General features: G+C 41.3%; 1 protein-coding gene across 1 annotated transcript in view; it reads right to left on the reverse strand.

The window, feature by feature from the left end:
* Positions 1–348: 348 nt before the first annotated feature.
* The window catches only part of PKD1L1 (polycystin 1 like 1, transient receptor potential channel interacting), a 216,094-nt gene continuing 189,129 nt past the window's right edge, over positions 349–27,313 (reverse strand). Inside the window, 2 exon segments of the mRNA XM_031665407.1 lie at positions 349–1,682; positions 23,349–23,519. Of these exon segments, the coding sequence (XP_031521267.1) occupies positions 1,659–1,682; positions 23,349–23,519 (195 nt within the window). The 3' untranslated portion in view covers positions 349–1,658.

Consider the following 27,313-nt stretch of genomic DNA (forward strand, 5'->3'; position numbering starts at 1 on the left):
TCTTTGAACATGGTGAGTGCTCCATGAAAGTATTTGGAATGAAAAAATACACGAAAAGAGTCTGTCAAAGCATAGCTGATGGAATGAAACAAGATATCACTGGATGAAGATGTATGTTGTGATGCCTTATTTATTTATTTTTGAGATGGAGTCTTGCTCTGTTGCCCAGTCTGGAGTGCAGTGGTGCAATCACGGCTCACTGCAAGCTCTGCCTCCCGGGTTCCCCCCATTCTCCTGCCTCAGCCTCCTAAGTAGCTGGGACTACAGGCACCTGCTACCACACCCTGCTAATTTTTTTTTTGTATTTTTTAGTGGAGATGGGGTTTCACCGTGTTAGCCAGGATGGTCTCGATCTCCTGACCTCATGATCCACCCATCTCGGCCTCCTAAAGTGCTGGGATTACAGGCGTGAGCCACCGCGCCCGGCCTGTGATGCCTTATTACTTCACTGGGGAAGGGAGGACTCTTCTCCAAGCCACCCACCCACCTGGCAGTCCTGGCTCATGCAGAGGTCTCCAGTCTGGATGCGCTCTCACTGTCCGTCAATGTGGAACTGGGGCAACATCCCCCAAATGAGTTAGCCTCCCAATCATACAATTTACTCCCTGAGGAGACCTGTACATTCTCAAATACATAAACGCACACAGAGAATTCGTATTAGCTTCAGTCAAATCAATGAGACAGAGATGCCATGTGCCATCAGGCACTGTGCTACATGCTTTAAACAAACTCTTTGAGGTGGGTTCCATTATGCTCCCATTTTGCCCATGAGGTAGTTGTGGATTAAGATGACTGTGCACCTTGCTTGGTTTCTACATAATAAATGATTACACTGAAAATCTTTCCCAGGTCTGCTTGCCAGACGCTCTTCCCCGTCCTTTCCCAGTGTGCAGCCCCAGGCCCACGGGGAGGCCACAGCACGGTGTGTTTCCATGACGCTGGAGGCACCTCCATCCCATTCATCCACTTCTACCCACGTCACTGATATGCACGCCAAACCAGGCATTTTGAAACTATTTAGAATCCAAAAATATAGCATGCACTCCAAACTTAATAATCTCCTTAGCAAATTCTGATCTGAGCATGTAGGTTTTTAAATGGATTCAAAAACAGCAGCCCAGATGACTTCAAAGTTCAGTTTGAATAACCATTTTATATTGAATTAGTACATCAGGAAAAATGAGTTATTAATCTAGCAAGATTCAATTATTAAATTTACAAAATAAGGACTTTATTTCAAAAATCTTATTTAATTATTAGAATGTTATCCTGGTCTCTTTCATCACTTTTATTAGACCTAAAAGAAATTTCACAAGATACAAGGCTTTTAATATTCAGATTCAGTAAAACAAACAAATAAGACAATACGTAACTCTAGGGAAACTGGCAAATGAACCATTTGGGAGAAGGCTGGAGTTAGAATCGTGTCCCACATCTGAACTCTCTGAATGGTGATTATGAGTAACAGTCTGATGACAGAAGAACCTTGATTTTCATCCTGGTTTCCCATTTACTTGTTGCATGAACTGGAAAAATTAACAAAACTTCTTCGTATCTCAATTCTTCTCACCTACAGAACCAGGATGTCTGCTAAAATTGGCTGCTGGGTGGGTCAAGCAAAACAGGGTCCGTAGTGCCTATGCAAGGTACCGGGCTCCTCAGAAGTCCTTGATGTCTGCTGTCTAAAAAGAAAAAATGAAAAACATACTGAAACAAATTCCAAATCAACCTGATATAAGTAGCAGAAGAAAAAATAATTCAGTATTTATACGGCATTGGGATGAAAAAAGGTTCTATGAAGCGTAATCCCAATGGTGAACGTTGGAAAGTGACACCGGTTATGGATAAGGTTTGAGACATCTATAAAATCAGAACGGAAGGTCTGTCCTTGAGAGACAAGATAGCGTAGTGGTTCAGAGCTGGATTCTAGAGCTTGTGTGCCTGGGTTCAATAGAAGCCTCGCCTGTTCACAGCTGTGTGACCTAGGACACATTATCCTCCCTCTTGGGGTCTCATTTTGCTCAATCTTCAACGGAGCTAATAATAAAATATAGTCCACAGGGTTGTCATGATGATTAAAGTCATTAATACTTCTGAAGAATTTAGAACAGTGCCTGACTTATGGAAAGTACTAATTTAAATAATACATATAAAACAACATACACCAGCTCCTCAAACAGCATTGCTTTGTTCAATGTTGTTTTGTTATAATCCTGATGAGGAGAAAAGTTAGTTTTGTTATATGTTATTTCACTTAAAAATCATGATTTCCAGGTAAGTGTCGATGTACTCACTCTTACTACATATATAATATACAATACACATATATATGTGTGTATACATATACATAAAATTTGTTAGCTGCCAATATAAAAAATTAAAAGTAAAAAATAGACTATTTAACAAGTTTACATTCTTATTTTAAAGGGTATTGCAAAATCAGACAAAAGGCTAAATATTCCAGTTGAAAGCTAGGCCACATAAATGAACAGACTATATATATTAATATATTATATTTTTAATATATAGGCATATTTATATATGTGAAGGTCAGCAAACATATATAAAAATACTAAACTTCACTAACCAAAGAAATGTGAATTTCAGCAATGAGGTAAATAGTAATTTATCACATCAGTCTAAGACATAAAGGAAAGAGGATCCCCAGGATGAGCCACTGTTTTTGGGGGAAAGAAACCTCCCTCCTTGCTGGTGAGAGAGTAAACTGAAAAAATACTTCTGGAGGGCAACTTAAATTGACGCTTAGCGTTCCATTACTGGAACGCTAAGCATGTGGGAGTTGTTTACATCCTATTGCTCAAGGTCATTGCCAAAATCTGATTGCAAAAATTCAAAAAACTGGCCGGGCGTGGTGGCTCACGCCTGTAATCCCAGCACTTTGGGAAGCCGAGGCGGGCGGATCACAAGGTCAGGAGATCGAGACCATGGTGAAACCCCATCTCTACTAAAAATAGAAAAAATTAGCCGGGCGAGGTGGCGGCGCCTGTAGTCCCAGCTACTCGGGAGGCTGAGGCAGGAGAATGGCGTGAACCCGGGAGGCGGAGCTTGCAGTGAGCCGGGATTGTGCCACTGCACTTCAGCCTGGGCGACAGAGCAAGACTCTGTCTCAAAAAAAAAAAAAAAAAAAAAAAAAAAATTCAAAAAACTGCAACCTCAGGCATAAACGGGTTAACAATAATTATCAAAGTCCCAGCTTCAAAATGCATTCTGCCTGATCTTGCAGGGCTTTTTAAGTTTTTTTTCCTAAGAAAATAACTGGACAGGTGAGCAGCTATTTGCTGTGCTGGTGGTCAAGCAGGTACCAGTCTCTGCTGCCCCTCTGCACAGTCACCACCGCTGAGAGCCATGTGGGATGGCAGAGAGAGGGTGACAAGGACCCCAGGGCAAGTGTGTGGGTGCATTGCGGTCTTAAGACTGCTCTTCTAGTTTTGCCTTATGGCCCTTGTTCTTCCTTAGAGACGGATGAATGTCTCTGGGCGAGGAAAAGGAATGACAGCCAACAAGCTTACTCAGGATTACTATTTTTTAAACAGCTTTATTGAAATATATTTGACGGGCTGGGCGCAGTGGCTCATGCCTGTAATCCCAGCACTTTGGGAGGCCAAGGCAGGTGGGTCACAAGGTCAGGAGATCGAGACCACTTGGCCAATATGGTGAAACTCCGTCTCTACTTTAAAAAAATATTAAAAATAGCCAGGCATGGTGTGGGCACCTGTAGTCCCAGCTACTCAGGAGGCTGAGGCAGGAGAACTACTTGAACCCGGGAGGCGGAGGTTGCAGTGAGCCGAGATGGAGCCACTGCACTCCAGCCTGGGCAACGGAGTGAGACTCCGTCTCAAAATAAATAAATAAATAAATGAAAATAATGTATATATAATATATATATTTGACAGATAATAAACTGCACACACTTAAAATATACCATGTGATATATGTGTGTGTGTATATACGTGTGTGTGTGTATATTATGTACATACATATATATACACACACACACATATATAACTGTAAAACCATCACTATAATCAAGATCATCACCCCAAGTTGTCTCAGGCCTCTTTGTCATGCCTCCCTCTTGCCCAGCCCCACTCTCACCCTCAGACAGCCAGGATCTGCTTTCTGTCACTCTCTATTACTTTTGCATTTCCTAGAGTTTTCTATGAATGGCAGCATTGTGTAGGTACTCTTTTTGGTCTGGCTTCTTTCACTCAGCATAAATATTGTGAGGTTGTAACTATATTTCATATATTCAAAACATTAGGTAGAGATATGGAAGCTATATTTTAAAAAACAAAACTTTCAGAAACGAAAACTGCAATGTGTGAGAAAAATATGCTGCATGGGATTCAGGGAAGGTCAGATCTTGCAAAAGACTCGCGACCTTGATACAGCAATTTAAAATATTTAAAATGAAACACGGGGAGAAAAAAAGATGTTTTAAATGAAAAGAACACCAGTGAAGCTGTGGGACAGCTTTAAGTGGCTTAGTACACTTGCAGTTGAAGCCAGTGAAAGTGAGTTTTCTGATCTTGAAAACTATAAACCCCCAGATCCAAGAAGCTCAGCAAAAGCCACATACCATAAACATGAAGACAACTAAGACACCAAGACACATCATAATCAAACTGCCCAAAAAGAGACAAAGAGAAAATTTTAAAAGCAGCCAGAGAAAGAAGACACTTTATATACAGAGAATGAAGATAATGTGATGTAAAGCAAAAACCAAGAGAATTGCAAGAGAAATGAGCAAAGCCACACTTACAGAATATGATTGACTCTCTCAGTGATTGACGGGACAAGTAGGCAGAAAGGCAGCAAGTGCCGGGCAGACCTGAATACCACCATCAGCTAACTTGATCAAGGTGACATTTACAGAGCACTTCATTCAGCAACAGCAGAATACAAATCTTTTAAAGTTCAAAGGAAACATTTGCCAACTTAGATCATGTTTTGGGCCATCAAAACAAGCTTCAATAACATTCAAATGATTCAAGACACAGGATGTTCTCTGACCACAACAGATTAAAATTAGAAATCAGTTACATAAAGACATCAGGAAAATCTCAAAATACATACAAACTAAATAATATACTTCTAAATCACCCATGAATCAAAGAATAAATCAAAAGGGAAGTTAGAAAGTATTTTTATCTGAATAAAAATGAAAACATACCATTTTCATTCAGGGATGAATACTAACACAGTACTCTGAGAGAAATCTGAAGCACTAAATGCCTATATTAAAAGAAGAAAGGTCTTAAATGACCTCAGCTTTTATGTGAAAGGCTATAAAAAGAAAAACAACTTAAACTCAATGTAAACAGAAGAAAGTAAATAATAAATAAATAAATAATAAAAATCAAAGCAGAAGCCAGTGCTATAGAGAACAGAAAAAAAAATAGAGAATATGAATGAAACCAAAAGCTAGTTCCTTGAGAAGATCAATTAAATTGATAAGCCTCTAGCCAGGACGATCAGAACAACAACAACAACAACAACAACAACAAAGACGCAAATTGCCAATATCAGGAATGAGAGAGGTGACAACACTACACTTCTTACAGATAAGGGATAAAATGGAAATATTATGAACAACTTTATGCCTATACATTTCACAACTGAGATGAAGTAGAAAAATTCCTTAATGATATACATTACCAAAGTTATCTTAAAAAGAAATAGATAAGCTGTATAGTCCTATACTTATTTAAAAATTGAATTCATAGTTAAAAAGTTTCTAATAAAAAACTTCAACTCTAGATGGCATCTCTGGTGAATTCTATCAAACATTTAAGAAAGAAATAGTTTCGATTCTAGTCAAACCCATCCAGAAAACTGAAGCAGAGAGAATATTTCCAAATTTATTCTAGGAGGACAGCATTATCCTGATATTCATATAAGATAAAGACATTACAAGAACAGTAACAACAAAACAAAATTCAGGGTCCCCCATTGTCACTGGCTGCTTCTCCCTTGAGGAATTCTCCTCCAGGTCTCTCAGCTCCAGCTCTGATGCACCCTGATTTGCTCTAGCAGCTGACTGAGCCTGGCCCCAAGCCTAGCGCATCTCCCCTGCGTTGTCGTTGCTGGGATTGGCCAAAGAGATGGTTGAGAATTTCTTCTTCATACCCCAGTGCTTTGAGAGCCACTCTGTTGGTATACCGTGGCTATTATAGGATTCAGTTTTGAAGCTGGGAGATAGGTTGAACATAAGTGTTAGCAGAATCCAATTCAACCTGGAATGCTGTGATAAACATATGAAGTCTAACAGGAATAATAATTAAAGACACAATATTTATGAATACAAAATAAATACTTTCATTATGGAGAAGAAGGTAGAACAAAGACATTGCTTAGCAATAAAATTTAAGGACGGAACAGGTTGGGAGGTGTTAAGACCTCCAAAGTCTGGTTGACCCACTTAAATTTTTTTTTTTTTTTTTTGAGGAGTCTTGCTCTGTCAGGCTGGAGGTGGTGGTGAAATCTTGGCTTACTGCAACATCCACCTCCCAGGTTCAAATTGGTTCTCTGCCTCAGCCTCCAGTGTGGGATTACAAGCATAAGCGACACCGCAGTTAGGCTAATTTTTTTGTATTTTCCCAGCAGAGATGGGGTTTTGCCACATTGGCCAGGCTGGTCTGGAAATCCTTGCCTCAAGTGATCCGTCACTTCAGCCTCCCAAAGTGTTGGGATTACAGGCGTGACCCACCGCACCCGGCTGACACTTAAATTCTGACTATCCCAAATGATTAGTCTAAATTAATCATGATAATTCCATTTCACCAAGATCAATTTAGGAATGAGTTTGAGGGAAAATGTTCTTGGGGACTTCCTGAAAAAGTTTCCTCATATCTCATGATAAGACCGAGGGAGATGGTCTCTTCCTTCCATGGACATTTCATCTCTGGATGTGATCCCTGGACCTGTAGCAGATATCCTGCAACCAAGCAGGATGTCCTCCATCCTGAGGCAAAGCTAGCGCAAAGCTAGCACACAGCAGAATGCAGAGATGGCATCTGTCCCACCTCTCAACTTCTGGTTTTGTAGATAACATATTTCCTTGCAGTTTCAGTCAATTAGGGTCATGTTTTACATTATTTATAGTCAAAACCATTGTCAAAGGTTATAAATAATAATATAATTGGGGGCTGCATTAGTGTCAGTATAGTTTCTAAGGCAAGTGTGAAGCATGAGAAATTATTTGGTAAAAGCCATGCTGCTGCTATAACACAGAGCCCCCAGATTCCTCAGAGCAAAACAGGATCAAGGTTTATTTCTCACATAAGCAAGGGAAAGTTGGCACAGTTCCCATCTTAGAAAGGCAGCTCTGTCATCTTCAGCACAAGGCTTCTTTCTAACCTTGCTCCAGGTATCTCTTACGCTTGGGAAAGAAAAAAGAGCGTGAGGTCGGGCGTGGTGGCTTACGCCTGTAATCTCAGCACTTTGGGAGGCCGAGGAGGGCGGATCATGAGGTCAGGAGATCGAAACCATCCTGGCTAACACAGTGAAACCCTGTCTCTACCAAAAATACAAAAAAAAAAGGCGGGTGTGGTGGTGTGCACCTGTAGTTCCAGCTACTCGGGAGGCTGAGGCAGGAGAATGGTGTGAAACCGTGAGGCGGAGCTTGCAGTGAGCAGAGATGGCACCACTGCACTCCAGCCTGGGCGACACAGAGAGACTCCATCTCAAAAAAAAAAAAAAAAAAAAGAGCGCGAAGAGGTGTCTGCCTGATGCCTTCAGGAGCAAGTTCAGAAGCAGGGTACATTGCTCTCTGTAGGGGCTATGCGGAGCTGCAGGAGAGGTGGCCTCAGTGCCTGGGCAGTAGCTGGGGCCTGGACAAAGCTTGGGCAGTGAGGGAGAGACAGAGATGGATGCTGGTAGCCATCAACATTTAGCACAGCACATATTTTTCCTAATCGTGGTACTCCTGGACTATTGTTTATCATTAAGAGTAGACACAAGAAGTACAAACAAGGCCCGAGGAGAATCACCAGGAGCCAACCAGCAGATGAGGTGACTCAAAGCCACGTCATGGGAGGATGGTGGCGGTGGGGGTTGATGGGGCTTAGGCTGGGGAAGGAAGACCACCAGCGCTGCCAAGGCGGGAGGAAGAACACAACACTTCCTCACATATGTGAGAGAAGTGGTTAAATGATTAATTTTGATACCGGGGAAAATTCCTTCCGTCTGGTGGAGTTTACAGAGCAGGTTACGGCTCAACATCAGACGGAAACAAAAGAATGATAGGGTGTTGAAGTCACTCATGATTAGAATAAAGAAACGCCAGTGAGTCACTTGGAGATCATACAGACCTGGTGGCTCATCAAGGAGGTATTATAGCCCACAGACAGGTGAAGATGAAGAAAACATTTTCCCTTACAAACAATAATGCACCTGTATTTGATCTGCTGGAAAGGTCTTTGACCTGTGATTTACCAACTTCCAGTGTGCTTCAGTCTAGAGATAAGGGCAATTGAAATGAGACTATGTATTACTGATATATAGGAGAGTTATGATTTTAAAAGTCATCCTCATCTTGTATGCGATTCTTAGTCTCATAAGAATTTCAGTTTCAGGGCTGAGCTTCAGCACATGAATGTCTTCTCTGACCCAGCATACTGTGGAACAGGCTTGGACACTGACTTCCCACTGACCTCAAAGGCAGTGCTCCTCTTGAACTGGACTTACTTCAAATGCAAGGCAGAACTTTTTATTCTGGAAAGAATTGTGCCCACAGAACAGACACTGGCAATCATATCCTTTTTAAAAAACGATGTTCAGCTAACAGGTTGTTGTATTAGTAACTAAACTAGAAGCTCTTGTCCTATGGAGAGAATCTCAAGTCTTTGAAAACATATTCTCTCCTACCCTTCCCTGAAGTCATTTATCTGCTCTGAAGAATGCCAAAAACACACCACCGTGCCCTGCCCACTTATTTTTTAGGCTAAGCAGCAAATATGGATCCAAAAATGGAAGAAATCAGACACTGCTGATGGCAGACGTTTTGCCAATAGGTCAGATGGCTGCATGGTTTTTATCAAGCAGGCCCCATCACCTGAGAGCAGAGATCAAATGATCAAGGTAGTGTGTGTGGACAGCTTTTTACAGCCACTGGCAGACTCAGTCTCCTTTGTCAGTTTCTGTCTGGGATACGATGCTGTTCAAAATGCTGGCGAGCCTTTTGTGGTTAAATTATGCTGAAACATGGTGTGTTTTGAGGAGCAAGTTGTCAGCCAGCTCAATGATACCATCAGTGGGAGTGGTCCGTAACTCAGGCTCAGCTCCCGTATCTCTGTGTCTTGGTCAGATTCTCTTCCACCCACATTTCTTGCTAGTATTCTCTATGGGGATATTTGGTTACTGATACAAACATATTACTCTTGTCCCAAATAACTCAGATGTTTTGAGCTTCTGAGAATGGCTGCACCTTTACAGAGTCTAAGATGACACAGGCTCTTCCCTCTACCCCTATTTGGGTTTTAGTCCAGCAGAAACTGCGAACATATGGTGCGGGGCCCACAGATGAGGCCAGAATCTCATTAGGTAGAAATCTGAGCAATTCAGGATGTCCAGCTACTGCAGGAGCTCAGATGCCTTCATGCTTTGGAGCTTTCATTTATAAAAGATACTTGGGGAAAGGATAAACCATGGGCTGGGTGGGAGAAAGGAGGTGTCCAGAAAGAGCACTTGTTATGCACATTTGTGACTGGACTATTCTCTTGTTTGCTAGAAAAATAATTAATATTTGCACTGGTTTTTAAGTTATTACCATTTTCAACTTATTGTAATTTTGTATGCTATAACAATCTTGTTATTGTTTAATTTTTTTTTTTTTTTTTTTACTTTGAGATAATTGTAGATTCACACACAGTTGTAAGACATAATACAGAACATTCCTATGTACCTTTTACCAGGTTTTCCTCAATGGTCACATCTTGCAAAATTGCAAAACAATATCCTAGCCAGGATATTGACATTGATACAATTAAAGTAAAGAACATTCCATCACCAAGATCCCTTCTGCTGTCCTTTCATAGACGCACCTAAGCCTTCTTCCTTCCTTCCTGACTCCTGGCAACCACGAACTGCTTCCCATGTCTATAATTTTGTCATTTTAAGAATGTTATATTGGCCTGGTGCGGTGGCTCGTGCCTGTAATCCCGCATTTTAGGAGGCTGAGGTGGGTGGATGGCTTGAGGTCTGGAGTTTGAGACTAGCCTGGCCAACATGGTGAAACCCTGTCTTTACTAAAAATACAAAAATTAGCCAGGCATCGTGCTGTGCACCTGTAGACCCAGCTACTTGGGGAGGCTGAGGCATGAGAATCACTTTAACTCGGGAGGTGGAGGTTGCAGTGAGTCGAGATTGTACCACTGTACTCCAGCCTGGGTGACAGAGTGAGACTCTGTCTCAAAAAAAAAAAAAAAAAAAAAAAAAAACTTATATAAATAGAATAATATAGTATGTAACCTTTTGAGTTTGGCTTTTTGCACTCAGCATAATTCTCTGGAGATTCACCCAGGTGGTTGTGTGGATCAATACTCTTTTTGTCTTCATTGCTTAGTAGCATTCCATGATATGAAGGGACCACAGTTTGTTTAACCATTCACTCAGTGAAAGCTATTTCCAGTTCAGAGGTGTCACAAATAAAGCTGCTGTGAACATTCATGTGCAGGTTTTTATGTAAACCTAAGTCTTCACTTCTTTGGGATCTATGATCCAGATAATTTCTGGGCGATAATTTTCATGTTTCATTTTATAAGAAACTGCCAGACTATTTCCCATAGTTGCTGTACCATTTTACATTCCCACCAGCCATGTATGAGTGATGTGGTCTCTGCATTCTTCCCAGCATTTGGTGTTGTCACTATTTTTTATTTTAGTCTTTCTAAGGTATGTAGTGATATATCATTATGGTCTTAATTTTCATTTCCCTAATGGCTAGTGATAGTCACATCTTTTCATGTGTTTGCCATTTGTACATGTTCTTCAGTGAAATGTCTGTTCATTTTTTTTGGTCCATTTTCTAATTAGATTATTTGCATTTTTACTGTTGAATTCTGAGGCTTGGCTTCTTTATATATTGTAGATACTAGTTCTTTGTTGACTATGTGATCTGCAAATATTTTCCTCCAGTCTGTAGAGGATTGTCTTTCCATCCTCTCAACAAAGTCATTTGCAGAACAAAACATTTTTTTTTGTTTGTTTTGAGACAGAGTTTCGATCTGTCGCCCAGGCTGGAGAGCAGTGACATGGTCTTGGCTTACTGCAAGCTCCGCGCCTCCTTGGGTTCACGCCATTCTCCTGCCTTAGCCTCCCAATTAGCTGGGACTACAGGCGCCCGTCACCACGCCCGGCTAAATTTTTTGTATTTTTAGTAGAGACGGGGTTTCACCGTGTTAGCCAGGATGGTCTCAAGTTCCTGACCTCGTGATCCGCCCGCCTCAGCCTCCCAAAGTGCTGGGATTACAGGCATGAGCCACCGCACTCTGCCAGAACAAAACATTTTAATTTTTAAAGTTCCAATTTCTGATTTCCTCCTGTTTTTTCCTCCCCCAAATTTGACAGTTTCATGTTTTGCATAAAGCATTGTTCATGATCCATTTTGAATTACTTTTGTATATGGTATGAGGTGTAGGTCCAAGTTCTTTTTGTTTTCTTTTGCTTTTGGATATTCAATTGCGTCAGTAACATTGTCAAAAAATGCTATTTTTCCTTCAATGAATTGCTTCAGCACCTTTGTCAAGATGAGTCTGGCATATTTGTGTGAGTCCATTCTGGGATCTCTATTTCTGGGATCTATTCTGTTCCAAGGATCTTTGTCTCTTCCCCTCTGTCAGAACCACATGGTGTTGACTGCTGTGGCTGCATAGTATAGTATAACCACCTTCTGTGCAAGGCATCCAGTTCCTCCCCTCTCCACTCTGCCCCACCATCCAAGAAACCAGCTGCCTATGAGAGTTATAAATTATGTCACCCACAGCTTTTGAAAAAAGACACTCAACTTCTGCAGGGTGCAGGGTGTTGGTAGGTCCTTTAAAGGTCAGTGCATATTTCTCAACTTTAATAATCATATTTCCTTACTCCTGCCTGGCAACAGGACCAGGATGTTTGTCAAAAAAAAATGCAGTAACTTATGAAAGTAGAGACTGCAAGGAGGCCCTGGCAAGCACAAATCTCTGGAAAATTATTCAACTCAGGACAGTTGCAGCAGAAACTTTCCTAAGGTCTCTACTTTTTCAAGGACAAGGGCTAGAATTTCAGTAACACTTAAATTGATTCTAAACTAGCAAGAGAAGCCAGGAAGAAGGTCACCATGAGAAAAGAGTTCCTTCCTACAGTCCCAGAGATTTGTACAACCTCATTCTATATTTACTTGAATTCTGAAGATCAGATAGAATAAATCCCCACACCGGTGTAGTGAATGATGACATTGGTACACCCATGTGTGCTAGCTGTAACTTGGATCCTCTGTCTTCCACTCAAGAAAAGCCTACTGGGATACTGGTTGAGTGAACATGGCTTTGTAATAGGGAAACCCTTGGATCTGCTCTAATTTTTCATCTCCTTGGTCCTACTTAAAACCAATTAATTGTCAAGCCTTTCAACTATATGTTGAGTAATAAATTATTCAAGACATAGCTAAGAGTGCAAAACCAGTGGGAACTGCTGTGCTAGATTTTACCAAAGATAGACACGCACTCCCAAACCACTAGGGAAATGGATTCGATCTTTACTAAAGGTGTTGTGCTGGTGACATAGATGAGGCATGTCTTTGGGATTATTACGTGATTTTATCCCTTGAGAATGAGTCACTTACCCAAGGAGGAGGCAACAGGAGCTCCTGACCTCAGAGGCTCTCCTACATTCCTGCGTTCTGTAACTTAGAAAGCCAATGGGAGTATACATTGATAGCTATATAGTATTTTAGGGAAGACCCAATCGTATTTCTGTTTAAAAGTACTATTTAAAATGGCAAAAAATCATCTTTTGTTATTACTAGATCTTTTCCACAGTCAAAGAACTCAGATAATCTACTTGTTTTATAATTTTAATGATAATCAACATATACTAACATACAAACATCATTCTTATAAAAGCATTTCTAAATTAAGATCTATACGGAGTAAAAAAGAAGAGTTTGCTAATTTTTTGAGTATTTTGTTTTACTTTTGTCAGATGAGTAAAATTAAAGTTTTCAAAAAGCTGGAGTTAATAGAAAACTGTAATACGTGTCTTCAAATATTTACATTTGCTTAAATGTATTTGTTATGGATTGAATTGTTCTTCCTCCAGAACAAAAAAGGATGTTAAAATGCCAACCCTCGGTACCAGTGAATGTGACCTTATTTTGCTGATGACCAAGTTAAGATAAGGTCATTAGGGTGGGTCCTAATCCAATACGATTGTGTCCTTATAAAAAGAGAAAATTTGGACACCTAGGGAGAATGCCCTGTAAAAATGAGACTTACACTGCCACAAGCCAAGGAGCTAAGGGAAGCTGGGAGAGGCCTAGAACAGATCATTCGCCAGGGCCTTCAGAGGGAGCATGGCCCTGCTGACACCCTGATCTTGGACTTCTGGCCTCCAGACTGTAAGAGAATAAATTTCTGTTTGTGGCACTTTGTCATGGCAGCCCTAGCAAACTAATGCAGTATTTTACATATTCTTTTGAGAAATAATTGTAGTTTGCAAGACTCCAAATTGAAAATAGAAACCTCAAAAAGAAGCCAGCTGACAGTGTATTTTAGTCCTTGAGAATTCAAGTTTCTTGAACCCTACTAGGAGACAATTTGGCTCAAGTAAATGAATTATGTGTTCACAGTCATACAGAAGCCCTGGTTTATATCCTTAGTGCCTCGAGTGCCATTCTAGCACACATCTAAATAAAAGGGATTAACAATAATATTTCAACTTCATTGGAGCTATGTCTGCCAGGAAGGAATGAATCAGCAGCCACAGAAACATTCCTGCTTGTGAAGTCATCCCAGGAAGACTTAGTATAATCCATGAAAGCAGAGAGAATTCATTTCACAAGGCTGTCTACTTCAACATTTCTCTTTAGGTTTTAAAGTTATTCTCACTTCTAATATATTAAGTATTTGTAAGCCATATCTAGTTCTTTTAAATTTAATTAGCTTTTCTCGTGATGTCCATCATGGGAAAAATTCCAAGACATACTTAGAAACATAGAAAAGCTTAGAAAAAACAGTAAGAACCATTAAAACAAATCATATCTCACAGCCATGACTCTATCATTTTGTCATCTCTTTACTTGAGTAATACAATAGCTTCTTTTTTTTTCTGAGATGGAGTTTCACTCTTGTTGCCCAAGCTAGAGTGCAATGGTGCTATCTCGGCTTACTGCAACCTCCGCCTCTCAGGCTCAAGCGATTCTCCTGCCTCAGCCTCCCGAGTAGCTGGGATTACAGGTGCCCACCACCATGCCCAGCTAATTTTTTTGTATTTTTAGTAGAAACGGGGTTTCACCATGTTGGCCAGGCTGGTCTCGAACTCCTGACCTCAGGTGATCCGCCTGCCTCAGCCTCCTAAAGTGCTGGGATTACAGGCATGAGCCACTGTGCCCGGCCCACAATAGCTTCTTTTTAAAAGCGTTTCACTTGGAAATAATTTTAAACTTAAGAAAGTTACAAGAATAATTCAGAAGCATTCAGCTACCCTTTCCAGAGCCACCTATTAGAATTTTCCCATGCTTACTTTATTAGTTGCCCTTTTCTATCCATATACATCATCCACCACTTCTTTTTGCTCACTAACCAGTTCACTAAATATTTACTGAGTGCTGGGCTCTGTGGAAGCCACAGTGGTGGAGAGATAGTCATGAGAACTCAGCTAGCAAGGGCAGAACCAGGATGTGAGAGCAGGTGAAAATGATCATTTTTAGTTAAGTCCAGGAATATACTGGTCCTTAACATACTGAATGAAGTCTGGGAATTATGGAGTGCATTCTTCCTGAGCATATTTCATTTGAACTTGATGTTTGCATCCTTACTGACCCCTCTCGGCTTCACATGAAGAAACACATCATAACATAGGTCCAAGTGGATACAAAAGTTGCTCAGGTTTTTGTCCATAATTTTGAGATTTGTATTTTCCAGTTCCAGGAATATAATGTTTTCTGAGTGGACATAGTTCACTTTCAAGTCAATGTTGCTCATCTTTGGATCCCCAGCCTCTAGAATTGTGCCTGGCACAAAATTACTTGAGGAATGCATGAAACGTGAAACTCTTACTAGTCTCTATTAAAGCTATAGAGAGCACTTACAGCACGCAGACACAGACTCCTTTAACTCCTTTACCTCTCTCAGCGGTCTCATGGGAGAGGCTCTACTAGTGTCCTCCTTTTACAGAGTAGGATGTAAAGACACAAAGAAGTTAAGTCGCTTTCCCATAGTCGCCCAGTCACGCTCCACAGTTGCTCCACCCTCAGACCTGCCTGACTTCCATGTTTATCAGCAGGAGTTGGGGCATCTCTAGGGCATCATACTTTCTGCATGTTCAGGCCAAGTTGATATTTCCTTTTTTTTTTAAAGGGAGTCTCACTCTGTCGCCCAGGCTGGAGTGCAGTGGCGCAATCTCAGCTCACTGCAACCTCTGCTTCCCAGGTTCAAGCGATTCTCCTGCCTCAGTCTCCTGAGTAGCTGGGATTATAGGCACCCATCACCACACCTGGCTAATTTTTGTATTTTTAGGAGGGATGGAGTTTCACCATGTTGACCAAGCTGGTCTTGGACTCCTTACCTCAAGTGATCTACCTGCCTCGGCCTCCCAAAGTTCTGGAATTAGGTGTGAGGCACTGCGCCTGGCCAATATTTCCTTTTAAAAAGCCTCTTCTAGCCTGTTTCTTCCTCAAGGATTCAAACTTAGTGTTCAGATACATTGCATTATCCATTAGAAAATACTGAAATCAATGAAGATTCAGTAAGTTTACAGGACCCAGCTATAATTACAAAAACGTCCAGATTTGAGGGAGTTCAGTAAATTTCTTTGACAGTCACCTGTGATGGGGGCTATGTAAATGCATTGGGAAAAGCTAAGTATTCTAAATCTTCTCATTATTCTACAAACTGGCAAGTTAAGGGAAGAAGCTGAGAGAAAATTCACCCTCTCGATGGCTTCCTGCTCCTAAGTAACACTGACTGGCAGAGTTCAGAGCACAAAGCTTGCTGAAAAGAGTGGCTGTGGACTGTGGCACGCCAGTCTTCACAAATTGTGTTGGAGACCCCAAATGTGAAAGGGAATGCAGATTTTCCATGGTTATAAAAAACATCTCACCTTCCTCCTGGCAGGTAGGTGCTAAGGAATTACACTGAAAAAAATACAGACAAAAATCCTCCAGGAGAGACTCTGTGCTCTGAGGTCAGGCGCTCCCCTCTGGATGTTCCTGCCTTATGCAGTGGTATTCACAAAAGCAAATCAAGAGGAAGATATGTGGAGGAAAAACCCTTCTGACATCTCTAAATTGCAATCACTGACTAGTGGCCCAGCCAGCTCCTGTAAAGTGGTGAGTCATCGCAGTAGAGAAGAGGCCCGAGCAGGGAGCAGGGAGCAGGGAGCAGGGCAAGAGCTCGGAGGTCCTTCTGCGCAATCAGCAGCAGCCCCCGGCTGGGAGCTCTCCTCCGGGTCCAAGGCTACATAGCTGAGAGGCCACAGAGTGCCAAGAACCGTTAAGGGGGCCGAGCTGGCAAGGGGGAGGAGGTGGGGGCTGGCAACTCACCGCATTTTGTTGCCATGAGTCACTTAAAAAGTACAAAGAACAATATGATTTGTAGGTGGTTATTGATAGCTCCAGGCATCCAATCCTTCTAGTTTATAAAGATACAAATCTTAATTATTAATGGTTAAGATGAAGAAACAAATGCCTTGAAGTTAGGAAATTCAAACGAATTGTTTCCTCAGATCCCCTCACACAAAAGAGGGTCTGTTCTGTAAAGTCCAGTTTGCTTGGCCTATTCCAAGACCAATGACATTCCTGGTTCTTTCCCAGGGAGGCCAGCTAAACTCATGTTGCAGAAACTTGAGTTCTGCAGGCAGAAACCCACCTGGGAGCCAGGTGAGAGAGACCCACCCTTGGCAGCATTAACTTTTTGCCAAACATACTTTTGATAAATACCCCATAAAGCGATAGTCCAGAAAGCATTGTGTTTTCCTGTGGAATGCAACCAAAGTTAAGACTGCATTGCTGCCAAAAACGTCCCACTCACACACAAGAAGAGTAAGTCATAAGGGCAAAGACAGCACCTACAAGCCTCCAACATCATTTGAGGGAAATTCTTTTCTCAGCCATACGAAATTAGTATAGATTACTATATATTATAACTGTATAAGGACTCACAATAGTGTGTATTGTGTATATAAAAGACAGCCCAACCATATTATAAATTTAAAGTTCTTGCTAGCTCTATGAGCTATTAAATATATAAACAAATTAAGTGGGTTTATAGGAAAGAGATGAGGCATACCCCTTTAAAATGCTGTGGTGGGACTTTGTTTTCTTTTCTTTTTTTTTTTTTTTTCCTTTTTTGAGACAGGTTTTCACTCTGTTGCCCAAGCTGGAGTACAGTGGCATAATCATGGCAAACTGCAACCTTGACTTCTCCAGCTCAAGTGATCCTCCCACCTCAGCCTTCCAAGTAGCGGGGACTAGAGGTGTGTGCCACCACAACTGGCTAATTTTGTATTTTTTGTACAGACAAGATCTCATCATGTTGCCCAGACTGGTCACGAACTCCTGGGCTCAAGTGAACCTCCAGTCTCAGACTCCTAAAGTGCTTGTATCGTAGGCGGGAGCCACTGTGTCTGGCCTGTTGTAGGACTTTTGAATTGACAATCTTTTTGTCCTTAACTTTAGTAGTAAAGGCTTTGATGTTATATTATTAAATATAATACTGGCATTTAACTTGAGCTATATTCCTATTTTTTTAAAAAAATATCACTTTCATTTTTATTAAGAATACATTTTAAAAATTAGGAATGAATGTTGAATTTTATCAAATGCAGCCATGGAAAAAATAAAATGATAGTTTTCTCCCTGTTTGGTGAAGGTTATTAATATAGTCTTATTTTATTTCATTTATTTTTATTTATTATTTCATTTATTTTTATTTTATTCATATATTTTTATTTTGTTTATTCTATTGCCCAGGCTGGAAATGCAGTGGCGTGATCTCTGTTCACTGCAACCTCCACCTTCCAGGTTCAAAAGATTCTCATGCCTCAGCTTCCTGAGTAGCGGTGATTACAGGCATGCACCACACTGGGCTATTTTTTGTTGGCCAGGCTGGTCTCAAACTCCTGGCTTCAAGTGACCCACCTGCCTTGGCCTCCCAAACTGCTGGGATTACAGGTGTGAACCACCACACCCGGCCCAGATATATATATATATATATTTTTTTTTAAATTTTATTTATTTTTTATTTTTTGAGATGGAGTCTCACTCTGTCACCCAGGCTGGAGTGCAGTGGCAGGATCTCGGCTCACTGCAAGCTCCACCTCCTGGGCTCACGCCATTCTCCTGCTTCAGCCTGTAGCTGGGACTACAGGTGCCCGCCACCACATCCGGCTAATTTGTTTTGTATTTTTAGTAGAGACGCGTTTTCACCGTGCTAGCCAGGATGGTCTCGATCTCCTGACCTCGTGACCTGCCCACCTTGGCTTCCCAAAGTGCTGGATTACAGGTGTGAGACACTGCGCCCAGCAAAATACCACAAGATTTTTTACAGGTATTGACAAACTGATTCTAAAATTTATATGGAAAGCAAAGGAACTAGAATAGCCTAAACAATTCTGAAAACGGTGAGCAAAGTCAGAGGATGGACACTACTAATATATTTTTAATATTAAAACATTTATATCCTGATTTAATACTCATATGATCATGGGATATAATTTTCTGAATCTGCTGCTGGATTCTATTTGTTAATGTTTTATTTAGATTTTTGATATCAAAACTCAATAAGACTGACATTGACACTGTAATTTTATTTTTAATTTGGAATATTTTTGTCCAGTTTTTAGATCAATAAATTGCTTGTTTCATAAAAACACATTCAGAAGCGTTTCTTCTGTCTCTGCTGTGGCACAGTTTGAAGATTGTTCTGGACTTACGTGCTTCTTAATAGTTTGGTGTATTTTCTCTGTAAAACCATCTGCGGCTGGTGCTTTTGGAGGGACAGAACTTCAAATACTGTTTCAGGTTTCTGTCTCTACTCAAGTCAGTTTGTTGCATAATGAACACTGACTGATAAGTGTTCTCTCCTTCCAAAATTTTATAATTTATTTAATTTCCTTGAGGTTATTTTCTGTTTCTCATTTTTATTTTGTATATGAATTGTACTCACTCTGTTCATCATATTTAGATATGTTAGCCAATAATTTGTCAATTTAGTTGTTTGTAAAAAGAATCATCTCTTGGATTACTTCATTTTGCTGTTGAGTTCATTAAATTATACTTTCATCCCCTCAACTTCTTTCCTTCTGTTTTGCTTAGTGTGTGTGTATATTTGTGTGTGTTGTGAATTTTTCCAATTTGAGTTGTACACATACTTAGTTTACTTTTATTTGTTGTTGCTCCAAATTACATACCATGGGTTTTCATCTGTCAGTGCTTTCTGCGAAGCACTAATTAGCAGTATATATTGTCCTTTGTTTTAATCCTATCATTAAAAAATAATATATACCTTATGGTTTAAATATAAATACATAAAATAATCTTTCTTCTAAAATTTTTAATTAAATTCTTTTTTTATGTTACAAATATAGTAAATACTATCCCATCTTTTTTTCCTCTATATAAATCCTCTATTTTATTTATTTATTTATTCATTTATTTTTGAGGTGGAGTCTCACTCTGTTGCCCAGGCTGGAGTGCAGTGGTGTGATCTCGGCTCACTGCAACCTCTGCCTCCCAGGTTCAAGCAATTCTCTTGCCTCAGCCTCCCGAGTAGCTGGGACTACAGCTGCATGCCATCATGCCCGGCTAATTTTCTGTATTTTTAGTAGAGACAGAGTTTCACTGTGTTAGCCAGGATGGCCTCTATCTCCTGACCTTGTGATCTGCCCGCCTAGGCCTCCCAAAGTGCTGGGATTACGGGCGTGAGCAACTGCACCCGGTCGAATTTTTTTTTTTTTTTTAACAAAATTGGTCATTATATTTTTTCTTAAAAATTATGTTTTTCCTATCATTTGCTCAATTTTCATATGCATATTTAAACGGTTTTTTATAATTAAAACAATAATAATAGTTGCTAAATACCTTAAATTATTTTAAATCACTTGGAGGTGACTTGGTTTTTGGGGGTAGGAGGTATCTGGGTGTCAGTAAGATTATCTTCTTGAAGTCCAGTGATTTTATTAGGGTGTGTTTTAGTTTAGTTTTTTTTTTTTTTTTTTTTTGAGATGTGGTCTCACTCTGTCACCTAGGTTGGATCACTGCTCACTGCAGCCTCTACCTCCTGGACCCCAGTAATCCTTCCATCTCAGCCTCCTGAGTATCTGGGACCACAGATGTGTGCCACCACACCCAGTGAATTTTTTTTTTTTTTTTTTGGAGATGGGGTTTCACTGTATTGCTCAGGCTGGTCTTGAACTCCTGGGCTCAAGCGATCCTCCTGCCTTGGCATCCCAAATGCTGGGATTATAAGCATAAGCCACTACAGCCACTCATGTTCTAGTTTTTTTGTTTTTTTTTTTGTTTTTTGTTTTTTGTTTTTGAGACGGAGTCTTGCTCTGTCACCCAGGCTGGAGTGCTGGAGTGCAGTGGCACAATCTCCGCTTATTGCAAGCTCTGCCTCCTGGGTTCATGCCATTCTCCTGCCTTAGCCTCCCGAGTAGCTGGGACTACAGGCGCCCGCCACCACGCCTGGCTAATTTTTTGTATTTTTTAGTAGAGATGGGGTTTCACTGTGTTAGCCAGGATGGTCTCGATCTCCTGACCTCGTGATCTGCCTGCCACGGCCTCCCAGAGTGCTGGGATTACAGGCGTGAGCCACCGTGCCTGGCCCCCATATTCTAGTTTTAATCGATATGAATCCATTTCTTCCCTGGGACACAGTTCCTTTTTAAATATATAGGTCTATATCTCTTTTCCAGTAAAGTCTTTTAAAATTATATTTAGGCCGGGCGCGGTGGCTCAAGCCTGTAATCCCAGCACTTTGGGAGGCCGAGGTGGGTGGATCACGAGGTCAGGAGATTGAGACTATCCTGGCTAACATGGTGAAACCCCGTCTCTACTAAAAATACAAAAAACTAGCCGGGCGTGGTGGCGGGCGCCTGTAGTCTCAGCTACTTGGGAGGCTGAGGCGGGAGAATGGCGTGAACCCGGGAGACGGAGCTTGCAGTGAGCCGAGATCACGCCACTGCACTCCAGCCTGGGAGCACAGCGAGACTCCGTCTCAAAAAAATATATAAATAAATAAATAAATAAATAAATAAATAAATAAAATTATATTTAAACATTTTTTTTTCTGTTCAAATTTTCTGGGCTTTTTTAGGGGAGACACTAATTATAGATGCCCTTTCCATGTCTTATGCACAGTCTTCTGGGTCTGATTTCCATGTGTATTAATTTTCCTAAAATCAATTTTAACTTTTTTTTTCCCCAGAATTTTCTCAAATATGTCATCCACATAGTTTATTCTCTTTTCTGTGAATCCATTTGCTTTATTTTATTTTCCATTTCTTTCCTCAACTCTGTTAATTCATTGTCTTTTTATTTCATCTTAGTGTTCTTTCATCTTGACATCAAACTGTCATTTCAAAGAAACATTTTTTTTTCCATTAATTTACCTTTTGTGTGGAGAACATCTCGGTTACAATTTTTATCTGTTGATGGCAAATGTTTTCAAAGTGACACTTCATCTTCACTTTTGGTCATTTGTACATACTGCTTTTTCCTGAAGCAGATTTGCATAGATCCAATAATTAAATAATTATTTTTTATTATTATTACTTTTATTATTACTTTTATATATATTATTATGTAAATTATATATATATTATTATATACTTTTATTATTATTACTCCTCTCTACATGTGGAAGTTCATCTTTTCATAAAGGTGTTATTCCCTGGGTTGTTGTGAATTAGGGCCAGAGAAGGGCTGGGGCAGACAGCTTGTAGCAGGTACTTCACGTTCTCCTCTGCCTTCAGAGAGCTCCTTCATTGCCACTCAGCCATGTGAACATGACTGCTATGGGCCAGCAGAGCATCTCTCTGGATCTTAGGGAAGTTACCACTGCAAGCTATTTATCGTCGGGGCACAGCAATCATTTTTCTTTTTCACTATGTACCTGGCATGTGGTACGTCTCTTTGTGTTGATTTTTTTATAGGTTGCAAGTAGTGTGACTCTAGGTCTGTGAATCACCAATAGTTCCTCCTCTAGGCAGCTGCATCAACACACAGCTTCCTACAAAGATGGCTTCCTGCATGTTTTGTCCTTCAGTCCTATGTCCCAGGAACTCTGTGGCATTGGGGTTCAGGGAGATTCCTCAAACTCTTTTGTGCTCTATAATCTTTTCTTCCAAACCAGGGGTCTTTTGTTGGTTCCTCCAGACACACTGTCTGACTTGGAGAATTCTGTGTGCTCTTGGAAATAGTAGCATCTGGGCCGGGCGCGGTGGCTCAAGCCTGTAATCCCAGCATTTTGGGAGGCCGAGACAGGTGGATCACGAGGTCAGGAGATCGAGACCATCCTGGCTAACACGGTGAAACCCCGTCTCTACTAAAAAATACAAAAAACTAGCCGGGCGAGGTGGCGGGCGCCTGTAGTCCCAGCTACTTGGGAGGCTGAGGCAGGAGAATGGCGTAAACCTGGGAGGCGGAGCTTGTAGTGAGCTGAGATCTGGCCACTGCACTCCAGCCTGGGCGACAGAGCGAGACTCCGTCTCAAAAAAAAAAAAAAAAAAGGAAATAGTAGCATCCTGTCTCCTTTTGATTTAATTTTTACTGTTCTTGGCATCCATTGTTGGGATCACTGGTTATATTCTGGGGCAGATTTCTGTTTTTTCATTTCTGGGAAGATCCAGTTTCCATTTCTGTTTCTCGATCTCCTTGCTGATTTCAGTTGTAATCAGAAATAAGGGGCAGGTAGATACTTATGCTACCATTTTAAACTGGAAGTCACATCATGCACTTTATTAAGTGGTTCTTTAGTTTTGGCCAGAGCATATCTTATCAGCAGTATGATTCCCTAGAGAATATTTATGCAAATTGACCTTATAATTTGGAAAAGCAAGTATTCCAAAACTCCTTTAGAACTTAAATTGCTATAAAGAAAATTGACATAAATAATTTTGCATGGTCTTACCTCAGTAGCTTGTTTACTAGAAATGTCCACCAAGGGACTCTCTTCTGCCCTTGCCTCCCTTGTGCTGTTGGATATGTTTTCCAGAAGAGGGAGCTGTAGGCTGTCGGACAAACCATTAATCTTCATCAGAAGTTCATCTAACAGATTTGCAAATTCATCCAAGTAGTAATTCTGAAGGGAAGAAAGTTAGATTAGTAAATGCATTCAAGAATCTCATTATCCCTCTTCCCTCATTATGCGAAGCATTTGGGGTACTATCTGTAGACAATATTGGGCTATGTTAGGAAACATACTGACCCTGCCTGCAGTTAGAAGACCTGGGTGCTAGACGTGCTCTTGTGTCTCTATATCTCAGCGCTTCGATAATACTGTACATATACATATATGCATGTAAATGCTACAGTTAATAATGCCTACATAAAAAATTATTGAATGGATTTAAAGGCAATAATGCATAGTGCTACTATGGGAAAATGAGGTCATTCTTTCATCCCTTCAATTAATAAGTCTTTATTGAGCACTGTTAAAAAAAATAAGGCAATAATGAATGGGGAAGCACATGACAGAGAGTAAAGCCCTATCAAAATGTACAGTACCGTGATTTTTTTTTTTTTTTTTTTTTTGAGACAGAGTCTCACTCTGTCACCCAGGCTGGAGTGCAGTGGCACAATCTCAGCTCACTGCAAGCTCTGCCACCCGGGTTCACGCCATTCTCCTGCCTCAGCCTCCCGAGCAGCTGGGACTACAGGCGCCCGCCAACACACCCAGCTAATTTTTTTTTGTTGTATTTTTAGTAGAGATGGGGTTTCACCGTGTTAGCCAGGATGGTCTCGATCTCCTGACCTCATGATCCACCCGTCTTGGCCTCCCAAAATGCTGGGATTACAGGCGTGAGCCACCGTGCCTGGCCAATACCATGATTATATATGACCGCCTTCAGAACCTCACTGGATGATGCTTAAATATCAACCGATATGGTTTGGCTGTGTCTCCATTCAAATCTCAACTTGAATTGTATCTCCCAGAATTCCTATGTGTTGTGGGAGGGACCTAGGGGGAGGTAATTGAATCACGGGAGCTGGTCTTTCCCGTGCTATTCTTGTGATAGTGAATAAGTCTCACGAGATCTGATGGTTTATCAGGTGTTTCTGCTTTTTCATCTTTCTCATTTTTCTCTTGCCGCTGCCATGTAAGATGTGCCTTTCACCTTTCACCATGATTCTGAGTCCTCCCCAGCCATGTGGAACTGTAAGTCCAATTAAACCTCTTTTTGGGGGCTGGGCGCTGTGGCTTATGCCTGTAATCCCAGTACTTTGGTGGTCTGAGATGGGTGGATCATGAGGTCAGGAGATCGAGACCATCCTGGCTAACACGGTGAAACCCCGTCTCTACTAAAAATACAAAAGAATTAGCTGGGTGTGGTGGTGGGCACCTGTAGTCCCAGTTACTCGGGAGGTTGAGGTGGGAGAATGGTGTGAACCTTGGAGCTGGCAGTGAGCCAAGATCATGCCACTGCACTCCAGCCTGGGCGACAGAGCAAGACTCCATCTCAAAAAAAAAAAGAAACAAAAAACCTCTTTTTGTCCCCAGTTTCGGGTATGTCTTTATCAGCAGCTTGAAAATGAACTAATACACTAATACAGTAAATTGGTACCAGTAGAGTGGGGTGTTGCTGAAAAGATACCCAAAAATGTGGAAGCGACTTTGGAACTTGATGACAGGCAGAGGTTGGAACAGTTTGGAGGGCTCAGAAGAAGACAGGAAAATGTGGGAAAGTTTGGAACCTCCTAGAGACTTGTTGAATGGCTTTGACAAAAATGCTGATAGTGATATGAGCAAAAAAGTCCAGGCTGAGGTGGTCTCAGATGGAGATGAGGAACTTGTTGGGAACTGGAGCAAAGGTGACTCTTGTTATGTTTTAGCAGAGACTGGTGGCATTTTGCCCCTTCCCTAGAGTTTTGTGGAACTTTGAACTTGAGAGAGATGATTTAGGGATCTGGCAGAAGAAATTTCTAAGCAGCAAAGCATTCAAGAGGTGACTTGGGTGCTGTTAAAAGCATTCCATTTTAAAAGGGAAATGGAGCATAAAAGTTAAAAAAATTTGCAGCCTGACAATGCAGTGGAAAAGAAAAACTCATTTTCTGGGGAGAAGTTCAAGCCAGCTGCAGAAATCTGCATAAGTAGCAAGGAGTTTAATGTTAATCCCCAAGACCATGGGGAAAATGTCTCCAAGCCATGTCAGAGACCCTCATAGCAGCCCCTCCCATCACAGGCCTGGAAGCCAAGGAGGAAAAAGTGGTTTTGTGGGTTGGACCCAGGTTCCCCGTGCTGTATGCAGCCTAGAGACTTGGTACCCTGTGTCCCAGCTGCTCCAGCCATGGCTGAAAGGGGCCAATGCACAACTTGGGCTGTGGCTTCAGAGGGTGGAAGCCCCAAGCCTTGGCAGCTTCCATGTGGTGTTGAGCCTGTGGATGCACAGAAGTCACGAATTGAGGTTTGAGAACCTCAGCCTGGATTTCAGAAGATGTGTGGAAATGCCTGGATGCCCAGGCAAAAGTTTTCTGCAGGGGTGGGGCCCTTATGGAGAACTTCTGCTAGGGCAGTGTGGAAGGGACCTAGTGGAGCTGTAGGAAGAGGGCCACCATCCTCCAGATCCCAGAATGGTAGATCCTCTGACAGCTTGCACTGTGCACCTGGAAAAGCCACAGACACTCAATGCCAGCCCATGAAAGCAGCCGGGAGGGAGGCTGTACCCTGCAAAGCTACAGGGGCAGAGCTGCCCAAGACCATGGGAACCCACCTCTTGCATCAGCATGACCTGCATATGAGCCCTGGAATCAAAGGAGATCATTTTGGAGCTTTAAAATTTGATCGACCTGTTGGATTTTGGACTTGTATGGGGCCTGTAATCCCTTTGTTTTGGTCAATTTCTCCCATTTGGAACAGTTGTATTTAACCAATACCTGTACCCACATTGTATCTAGGAAGTAACCAGCTTGTTTTGATTTTACAGGCTCATAGGCAGAAGGGACTTGCCTTGTTTCAGATGACACTTTGAACTGTGTACTTTTGGGTTAATGCTGAAATGAGTTAAGACTTTGGGGTACTGTTGGGAAGGCATTAATTGGTTTTGAAATGTGAGGACATGAGATTTGGAGGGGCCAGGGGCAGAATGATATTGTTTGGCTGTGTCCTGATTCAAATCTCAGCTTGAATTGTATCTCCCAGAATTCCCGCATGTTGTGGGAGGGACCTAGTGGGAGGTAACTGAATCATAGAGGCTGGTCTTTCTCATGCTATTCTCATGATAGTGAATAAGTCTCACAAGATCTGATGGTTTATAGTGGGTTCCCACTTTTGCATCTTGATCATTTTTCTTCTGCCACCGCCTTTCACCTCCCACCATGAATCTCAGGCCTCCCGAGTCCTGTGGAACTGTAAGTCCAATTAAACTTCTTTTTGTTCCCAGTTTGGGATATGTCTTTATCAGAAGTGTGAAAACGAACTAATACATCAGCCATGGAAGAAAGTGAGTATTCAGTGTGCAAACACCTGGTTTGATTTGTTTACATTCATGTCTGGGGTGACCGACTCAAACAATGCACCTAAGGCTCCATGGTTTGGATAGGAGTTTGGGTTTGATAGTAGGCACCAAAAGCAAATGACTAACTCAGGGGACAGAATACAGCATGTCTGTGTCCTGGGGAAGACCATAAACTCTGTCTTTCCAACTGTACAGGTCATTATAAGGCTATAGTGAGTTAATGCAGGAGAATGTGCTTGGTAATCTGTAAAGTGTTTTAGAATTGCAAGGGAAAATTCCATGAGTTGCACTATGATTGAGACTAATTCTGTGGCTTTGCAATGAGATTTGGCATGGAAACATACTCATGCTTTGATAACTGACAGCAAAGTTCTGCAACGAAACCATCATCTTGAGTGTGTGCTATCATACTCAGTAATCC

This window comes from Papio anubis, chromosome 4 (assembly GCF_008728515.1).
Source record: "Papio anubis isolate 15944 chromosome 4, Panubis1.0, whole genome shotgun sequence".
Classification (NCBI taxonomy): Eukaryota; Metazoa; Chordata; class Mammalia; order Primates; family Cercopithecidae; genus Papio; species Papio anubis.